At 40.3% G+C, this 9,299-nt stretch overlaps 1 protein-coding gene across 1 annotated transcript; it reads left to right on the top strand.

Annotated features, from left to right (window-relative positions):
- Positions 1–2,416: 2,416 nt before the first annotated feature.
- On the top strand, positions 2,417–9,299 carry LOC136426525 (uncharacterized). Its single transcript, XM_066415190.1, has 6 exons — positions 2,417–2,582; positions 4,963–5,038; positions 5,486–5,571; positions 6,556–6,648; positions 8,025–8,084; positions 8,859–9,299. Exons 1-6 carry the CDS (start codon positions 2,508–2,510, stop codon positions 9,297–9,299), a joined length of 831 nt encoding a protein of 276 aa, XP_066271287.1. The 5' UTR covers positions 2,417–2,507.

Here is a 9,299-nt window from a genome sequence, read left to right as displayed (position 1 = left end):
TCACACTGATGCAAGTTAAAAACATTGATTATTATAACTATACAGTGGTGATTGTGAAATGTCATAGTTCAGCGGTACTCTACTCATTTTTTGACAAAAGATGACATGTCCAGAATTGTTCATCCCCCTTTGTGTTTACGTTTACAGATGTAGTTACAGAAATGATATCAAGTCCAAATTGTTCTTGACTCACAAAATAAATGTGATATTAGTATGAATTTGAAAATGTCCCGAATTATCTTATTTTTGAAAAACATCAAATACGTCAAGTTCAAAAGGAGTGTGAATAATTTTGTTTGTTGATAGTTTAGTTAACTGTATCGGAGTGAAGACGATGTTTGAAGTACATAACAAAATGAACATGCTTGTATTCATCTTGCTAATTATTTTTAACACTTAAACTTGTAGGAGAAATTGTTTCCAAATTTTAGGAGCACCGTGTTTGAAGTCGATATATTTTTACTTAGATATGGTGGGTGGAAGAAAAATCTAACATTCAATTTCGCAATTTCGAAAGTAAGTGGTAGCGTGGTTCACAAAGTTTAATGTCTTAAAGTTGGTTCATTACACTGTATACTTAAGGTAGATTTTAAGTCTGTATGAAATATGCATGTTTCCGTTTTGTAAGATTTCTTCCTATCACTTTCTGTCATGTCATTGTGTTTTACTTAGCTACACTTTTACCATGTAAATTGTCTGTTTTGCTTTGTGATTTTTTGCGCTCTCAGTAAGTTGATATTACTGACATCACACGAATATTCTGCAGAAAAGCGATAAGTAGATCCAAGGAGGTTTAATCAGATTAATTTGATTAAACCTTCTTGGTAGAGCGAACCGGCACTAGAATAGCATGGATAGCAGGCTAAGTTAACTATAGTAACGTTTAGGTTAACGTTAATTTTTTTTGTTATATTAAGGACAAAAATGCAAATTGAAAAAAATGTAATTGTATTAACCACATTATCGTGGTGGCGTTGGAATCTGTCGCTTCTTTGGAATAAATTGCGGGTTTCTAAAAAAATGAGTGTTTTGATTTTATTTACACAAACGTTCAATCATTGCCCGTCGTATAAGTAATTTTTGGCAACACTGTTAGTGAGCGAGTCCGTTAGTATTCTCTCTACAAGAATTCCGCGTAAAAATGTCTTCGTCGGACAGGAAAATCCTGTCAAAAACAATCTTATTTGGAAAGTTTCTTTGCCAGTTCATACCCGAATGCTAATTTCAGGTACATGGTAGAAACATCAGAGGCATACATGTGGCAATTATATGGACAGTTGATAGAAATTATCGTAACAAAAGGCTTAAAGACCCACTATGTAGTTTTAGGCCAATACAGAAAGTACATTTTCCTACTGTTTCTTTGCATAGCAAGCTTTATCAACTCTATAGAATTGCTTACCGATATTCAGGAAGGGAGGTTACAACATTACTGCACCATACAAACAACTTTTAAAAACTGTTATCCTCCATCCAAAACAACACACAGTGTGAAACTAACACATGGCCACACATGGCTTCTGTACTTCTTATCAGGCTGACCGCCCAGTGGGGTGCCTGTTTACAGTTCACCAGTTTCTGTAAAAAATCATCCTTACCAGAGTTCTTGCAGTTTTGAAGGGAAAATAACCACACTTTATTGATACCCTTCAAAGTAGACTCTCTAGAATAAGTTAATAGTTGTATTCTACCCTCTTGGAAAAAGATATGAGTGTTTCCAAAGAAGAAGAGCTTCATGACATCTGGCAGTCTAAAGTGTGCCTAAGTGATTAGACCACCATGGGGGTCCTCCAGTGCACTGGGATGTTGTTGTTTATCTACTATTGAGGTGGTGTCCGGGAGTTTTTGTTTTGTTTTTGTACAGTTCACAAACACCCAAAATAGACGAAATAATGAAGAAAATATGCTGAAAAGGGGCTGTACATGTCAGTACCTACCATTCACAATAAGATTTGTTCACAAGAATATTTTCAATTTTTGGGCCAAAATCCTACATAGTGGGCCTTTAACTAATACTAATGTTGGCCATATCTTAGACAAGTCGGGTTTGACATCTTCTATGGAAACAGAGAAAGACGAAAAGCTCCACTTTTTCTATTACCTGTCGGTTCTTAATGGCAAGAACACCAGTCAATTCTTTCCCAGATTTTAGTTTTTTTTAATGTTCTCCCATAGTCAGAGATCACCATCGCCGTGGCTATTATTTTTTCAACACTAATCTTGTTTGGAAATACACGCCAAAAATGCCAGGAATGTAGAAAGAAGCTGATCAGTACATACGTCATCTGAGCGCAGAGGTAATCATTAAGTCAAAAATTATCATGTTCAATTTCCAAATTGCCAATTCCCAACTATTAGTGTTGTGCGATGAGAGGAGATGTGCACCCTATCAAGGGAGCGCAGTGGTATCGTCCGTTACAAAGCCTGATGGGAAACGAATTCCCGGAAACGCTGTACATCCATGCAGGGAATTCTGCCGTGATTACGTGCGTACGTCACGACGCAACATGGCAATCATACAGCGTTGTCTCTGTTGGAACAACACTCGGAGTGGGTCCGTGGCCTGCGGGGTTTACACGTTGGTAAGTTTGCTGCGTTTACAACACGTATAACGATCCATTTTAGACCGGTTTCTGTTTATGTCACTGTGCACCGTTACTTTCGAATTCCAGGAAGGCACCTATCAAATTATGTTTATAATAGACCTCACAAACTAGGTCCGGTACATTCAATACTGTGTTTGTTACATCTATGATATAAGAATCTTCCTGAACGCATCATTATAACTAATATAAGTTGTAATACTCGACAGATCAATCACATATGTTGATGATCAATCACATGACGGCATGACATGTGATGACTGACATGGACAGGACAGGACATGTCGGCATGACAACAGTTAAAATCTGTGTTGTAGTATCTGTGTTGTGTACTTGTAATGTATATTACATGCATGATACTGTTGATGAGTCATGGATTCTCCTAGAAGCAGCGATATTGGATAATTGTGAACTAGGCAACGAGATGACTAAAAAAACAAATTCCTGTAAAACAACAGATCGGTTGATACAAGGTCCAGTGTTACATACAACATAGATAGAAGTACTTGTAGAGAACTATTTCTGCAAAGAGCCTAGATCTTGTGCTATGTAGAAAGTGTTATCATTGTGATGATTGGTTTAGGAAAATATATTTGCTGTAACTTGCTAGCGCTGTATTGGCAACATTGATTTTTGTGTTGGTATATTACTAGTACAGTAGAATCCGCTTAACTGCACCATCCATTTGTCAGCGTTTTGGTGCAACTATCCGGCTGGTGCAATTATGCGAAATGCCCAGCTGGACCGCACCACCATGGGCGAGGGGGTGTATTTTTAGTCAGAAACACTAGCACAAAGAAAACAGACGAAATTATTCAGTTATTAACTTTATTTATTGACCCTTTCCTGAAAATAGAGAAATGACTACGGACCTTTTTTAAAAGATTTTGCATTCTTTCCTTTTTCCATGCGATCTACCGCATTAAAACACACGTAATGTTACAGGGGAGGCATTCTGAAACATCATCATGCCACTCATGGGATAACAGTTTCTGTGTTACATTACGTAGAGTGCAGTTGTTGATTTACGTTAATCATGTACCGCCATGAAACTAGGAAATTATTGAAACTAAAACTTGGTTACTGATTACGGGTGACCCGCCCAGGACCTCCCATACGATTCCTATCAACGTAACTGTCAATGGAGACCGCCTTCTTTTGTTACTCAAAACAGTTTTAAACATATTGGCGGTATTGCGCCTTTACACTGGCAGGTATAGGCTCATTTGTACAGCGTTTGCCTATTTTAGAACACCTTTTCAGTTAACTTGTCGAGGATTTTTGAAAAAAAAAATGGTGCAGTTATCCGGCATTGGTGCCCATGCGCGGTGCAGATATGCGGAGTCACTAACAATGCAGTGAATGGGAACCGGTTTGGGATATTGGGATTCGGTGCAATTAAATGGAAGGTGCGTTTATCCGAGGTGCAATTAAGTGGCTTCGTCTGTACATGTAAGTGTTATGGACATAAAAGGTTTTTGGCTTGTAAAACACGCACATCAATTTATGTCATCCTCAGATTGCATCATGGTTCCCCTAACCTACTTTGTAGGGGGAGATAAGGAACTTGATTAAATCAATCATAGCAATATTAGATAACTGGGTATTCATGCTATATGTGTACGTCAAAAAGGTATACCTCAACAAATGTTGGGGTCAGCACAACATCTACACAATGACATTCTAGATCCTTGGCTTTATTCATTATTGATTTCAGTCTAGATATAATAGTTTCTACCAGACTCGAGCTCTGTGGGTTGCTGTATAATTACTAGAAATAGTAGAAATTGGCCAAATAGACAATTTCAAAGTTAGGGTATTTCTTCCAATATTCCCCCAGCTCATCAACCTGTAATTTTGCTCAAAACTCAAGATTTTATTAATTGTAGACAAGATGTAAAGCTGAAGTTGCAGGAAATGACTTCCATCTGTGTCTGGAAAAGGCAAAATGCAACAGCCGCTCTCCTCTAGGAGGGGTGCAAGCCCCCTAAATACCTCCCCCCTCAGTGACGCATCCTGTGCTTGGCACCCTCCCCCCATCCTGCTCTTTGGGGAGCTCCCTTATCTATATACCAATATGCCAGAGAAGTTAGCTTACCATATAAGAATGGGTTGCATATTGTAATTCTATGGCTTGATGACTCATTAAGCATATTATTAAGTCTTTTTGGCCAATTTCTACTACTTTATTCCAGCAACTCATCATGTGAGTCTTTGACACTTACAAATGTACGGGTAGAGACTATAGCTAGTCTAGATAAGTTACATATGTGTATTTAGTCTAATCTTTGTGTTGAAAAAAAGTTGCATTTTAGCTATATAATTATGATATAAGAGAGGGCATTTGTTACCTGTTCAGGTCCTGTCCCTGATATGCGTGGCTGTGGATGCATGGGACATTGCTGTGGTGCAGCATCTGGAGAAGAAGTTCAAAGGTGAGGGTTACCGCATCTACATGTACAGTACATGTACTAGTAGTAGTAGGCTGTTGTAGTCATGTGTATGTATAATGTATCCTTTGATGTTGATAAGTCAAATTTCGAATTAAGCACAAATTGCAACTGAATGAAGCCCTTATGAACCAAACATGTACATTTTTTTTGTACTAGTAGTACACATAGTACTACTAGTGTATAGTAATTAGTATACTAGTAGTTTACAGTACACGCATTCATAAATAGTTTGTACTATTTCATACATAATGTGTCATTCCAGTAGTTTGTTATTCCAGTAGTTTGTTATTCCAGTACTTTGTCATTCCAGTAGTTTGTTATTCCAGTAGTTTGTCATTCCAGTAGTTTGTCATTCCAGTCATTCCCATGCAGTGTCCAACATTGCTAATCAATCTAAGATTCTAACTTGTGACCCCTCCCCCCTTACAGGACTGCAGATAGTGTTCTTCCTGCAAATCTCAGTGTACCTACTGGTGGCCATCTTGTCTGTCATACTGATTGTAGGGGTCAACAAGGTCAGACAACTACATACTGTAAATGCAGAAATGTTTGCGGTGGTTTTATGTTCACAGTTTTCACGGTGAACTCTTGACTGCATTACTTAAAAACAACACAAAAAGCCCTTCAATCGTATGGCTGCAGTGGTACTATTGTTTCAATGGCGAACGCAAAACCGCCACAAACATTCCATTTTCTCCTTAAGTTCCTGCAAAAATTTCTGCATTTACAGTATGCTTATACCAACTAATTTTACCATGATTTTACATGTACATGTACAATGTGTAATGCTTGAACTTTGAGACTATTTCATTAAAATTTTGCAGGACAGGACAAATGCGAATGCCTTTAGACCCATTCTTTCCCTTTCCGGTACTAGTAGTTTTTTTATGACTAAATTCTGAAATTGCTCTTAACTTTCCCTGAATTGGCTGAAAATTGCACTGTCTGCCGATGGAATTTTCCATGTAATAAACTATTGATTAATTTTTGGTGTGTTGATCGCAGGTTTAAGACTAAAATGTTTTGGTTGATTTTCAGGCATTTCGATAATTCTTCACCATGTGTCCATCTATATATATGGAGACTCCAGACACAATATTAATGTTATCATGTCTTTGTATGCACTATCTAAAATGACTGCTGTACGAAAGTTACTCAAACAGCTGAATGAATTTTGCATCCGTTGTCTTTCGTCAGTGACTGAATAGAAATTGAAATCCAAAAGGTATAAAAGCAAGCCTATGAATTGATATGTAACCTAGAGTTCCTCGATCTCATACCTCCGTATACAGTATGCGTCTACCAGGCCTGCTTAAGAGGTTACGGACGGTAGAATTTGGGCAAAAATAGGGCAAACAACTGGCCAGGAGAATGAGAAAATTATTCTCCCCATTTGTCCAACTTTTGCTATTTTCTAGCCTGTGTAGTTAGTCTAGGGGTGGGCGTAGCCTGAGAGGATGTGTTCAAATTGCAAATTGTTTGTTTCTCATCCCCTGCAGGACAAGCCGCACCTGCTGCTGCCATGGATCGGTGGCTTCATCCTGTTCATGTGGTTCGAGCTGGCAACGGTCATCTATGTCCTGGTCTACGCTGTAAGGACAATGTTTCTCATTAGTATGTAGATATTTCTTGATACACAATAGACCGTAGTGCAGTGCTATCTCTAGCCTAACTCTGCAGTGGATGTCACTCGAGGAGAGAAGGAAAATGTCCAGACTATGCATGATGTACAAAATGACTAATAAATTGGTGGACGTACCAACTAATAAGTATCTAATACCAGCTCAGAAAAGGACAAGAAATAGTCATGCCTTTAAGTATCAGACTTTTCAACCTAGGATTGATGTGTTTAAAAATTCGTATTTTCCTAGAACGATCGTAGAGTGGAACTCGTTACAACCAAGTACAGTGGAAGCATCCTCATTAGATAGCTTTAAACAATGCATGCAGCTAGATATGCGAAGGTTAGACGTGACAGGTCGTTCGGTGTAATGTAACCAGCTGCTGCCGCGCCGCGTGCCTGCGAAGCTGGTGCGTTACGCCGAATGGCGGTTATACCGGCTATATAGATACAGATACAGAACTCATATCACACTCCTAGTGGCCGGCCTGATGGTTACGGCCCCCTAGGGGATTATTAACCCCAGCCAGGCTCGAGATAGGCTATGCTGTCTCCAGCTTCAAATTTTTTCCCATCCCACTCATTGTTTGGGAGCCAATGCATGTCGTTAATGTTTTTCGTTAAATCTTAGGCTACCATTTTCATGTCAAGAAAGAAGTATTTCAGTTTAGCAACGGATATATGTAATCCATGAATAAATGTTAATAAAGGTTAGATGTGGAGAAGAAATTTTGGCGCCCTTTCTGGTGGCTTGAAAGCATAAAACTGCAATATCAATCTCTGATTGACACTGACAGTGAGTATGAATGAACTTTATTGCTCGACAATTGTACATGGTACAATGTATGGCAAGAATGACAGTGCAATTAATACAATGGGTACTAAACTAGTCTACTCTATTCTATTCTGAAAACTATAATAACAAGAATATATGAACGTAAATGGCGTAACGTTTCGGTCTGTTAAAATACATTCTCTCTTTTGTAAAGCGCTACAAATGTATTGGCCTAAGTACGTAGATATGGTGTCGGGACATGACATAAGTAGATTGAACATGTCTATGTTTGCCTTTGGCAAGGGTTTACTGAATTTACATGAGATCATATCCATTAATTTTCGTCTATCTACAGTATATGCGGGGCATGTCATTATGTATGAGGGTGGCTTTTGTGACCTATCTTAGGTTTTGCTAGCCTGAGTGCCATCCGGTTACTAGGATATAGCAAGTGTAGGAGACCCGGTAGTAATCGGCAGGCACCTAGGCTAAGGTTTGGCTGCCAAAATTCTTTCAATTTTAAGTTCAGCCTCCCTTTAAAAGTCATGTTGTTTCTCTCTCTCTCTCTGCAGGGCATGAGTGGATTTAACATCTTCACTATCGTGTTCTACATCTTGCGGAGCTTGTTAAATGTAAGTCTTCATGTTCTTTGTGCCTTTGTTTGTGGTCAGCCTTCACGTCTTAATGCCCTAACACACCGAAGTAGCCATTTGGCACCCAATTCTATATTGGTTACAGAGTTAGGCAGCAGGGAGAAGGTTAAATTTTTTCCCTGCCTCAAGTGTACTGTGTGCTATGATATAGAAATCCCCATTCATTTGTTCATCCATCCATCAATGCATCCATTCATTCATTTGTTCATCCTTCCATCCATTCATTTTCGTCTTTCATTCACTTTCATGTTGTCCCAGGTGTAGTGTGTATGATTGTATAAGGCATGAAAGTCACCATCCATCCATCCATTCACTCATTCATTTATTCTTTCACTTCTGTATTCCTCATATTTCCCCATTTCCCCAGGCGTACTGTGTGCTGTGTGTGATCTCCCAGTACCAGGAACTGCCTGCCTCCCTCCCTCCTGTCATTCAGACATGGAAGTCCTCAATATTGACCTACAATGTACGGAAACCACATGTTATGTACGTACTAGTTATGTCCTATTTTTTTCCATTTCCCCAGGTGTACTGTGTGCTGTGCGTGATCTCCCAGTATCAGGAGCTGCCTCAATATTTACAGATGTAGACCATATGTTATGTACAAACTACTTCTGTTATATTTCCCCAGGTGTACTGTGTGCTGTGTGTGATCTCCTAATACCAGGTGTGCTGTGTCTGATTGTACAAGGCATTGAAGTCCTCATTTATTCATTCATCCACTCATTCATTCATATTTCCCCGTTTCCCCAGGTGTACTGTGTGCTGTGTGTGATCTCCCAGTACCAGGAGCTGCGGGCGGGGCGGGGCCGACTGCAGGATGTCCAGCAGCAGGTGACGCAGCGGCAGCGAACGCCGGAACGCCGCCAGCCCCCGCAGGGCGCCAGACAGCCCGGCATCGTCATCGTACAAGCCGGCCCGGCACCCATCACGCAGTACCGACGGATGCGTACCGCTGCTCCCAGACACCCCCCCGCCGCTGGAGTGGCACAGCCCTTACAGCCTGCGCCAGCCTACCCTCCGCTACCCCCTCCCCCCTACATGGCTGGACCCCCTGGCCCGGCACCCCCCGGACCCGCACCCCCTCCCTACTCCTACCTGTACCCTGCACCGACCCCCGATGGGGATAAGAAGGAGGAGGGGCCTCCCCCCTACACAGAGCATGGACCAGACCAAGACCCCCCCAAGTCGTAA

This window comes from Branchiostoma lanceolatum, chromosome 2 (assembly GCF_035083965.1).
Source record: "Branchiostoma lanceolatum isolate klBraLanc5 chromosome 2, klBraLanc5.hap2, whole genome shotgun sequence".
NCBI classification, from domain to species: Eukaryota; Metazoa; Chordata; class Leptocardii; order Amphioxiformes; family Branchiostomatidae; genus Branchiostoma; species Branchiostoma lanceolatum.
The sequence above is the reverse complement of the archived record's forward strand: the minus strand, read 5'-3'. Positions and strand labels throughout refer to the sequence as shown.

What these genes read in the sequence shown, in the direction of transcription:
- LOC136426525 (XM_066415190.1), top strand. Translation starts at nt 2,508, where the DNA reads ATGGCAATCATACAGCGTTGTCTCTGTTGGAACAACACTCGGAGTGGG. An exon ending in TCTGGAGAAGAAGTTCAAAG is followed by an intron (nt 5,039 to 5,485) that starts GTGAGGGTTACC and finishes CCCCCCTTACAG; the next exon opens with GACTGCAGATAGTGTTCTTC. An exon ending in TCTATGTCCTGGTCTACGCT is followed by an intron (nt 6,649 to 8,024) that starts GTAAGGACAATG and finishes CTCTCTCTGCAG; the next exon opens with GGCATGAGTGGATTTAACAT.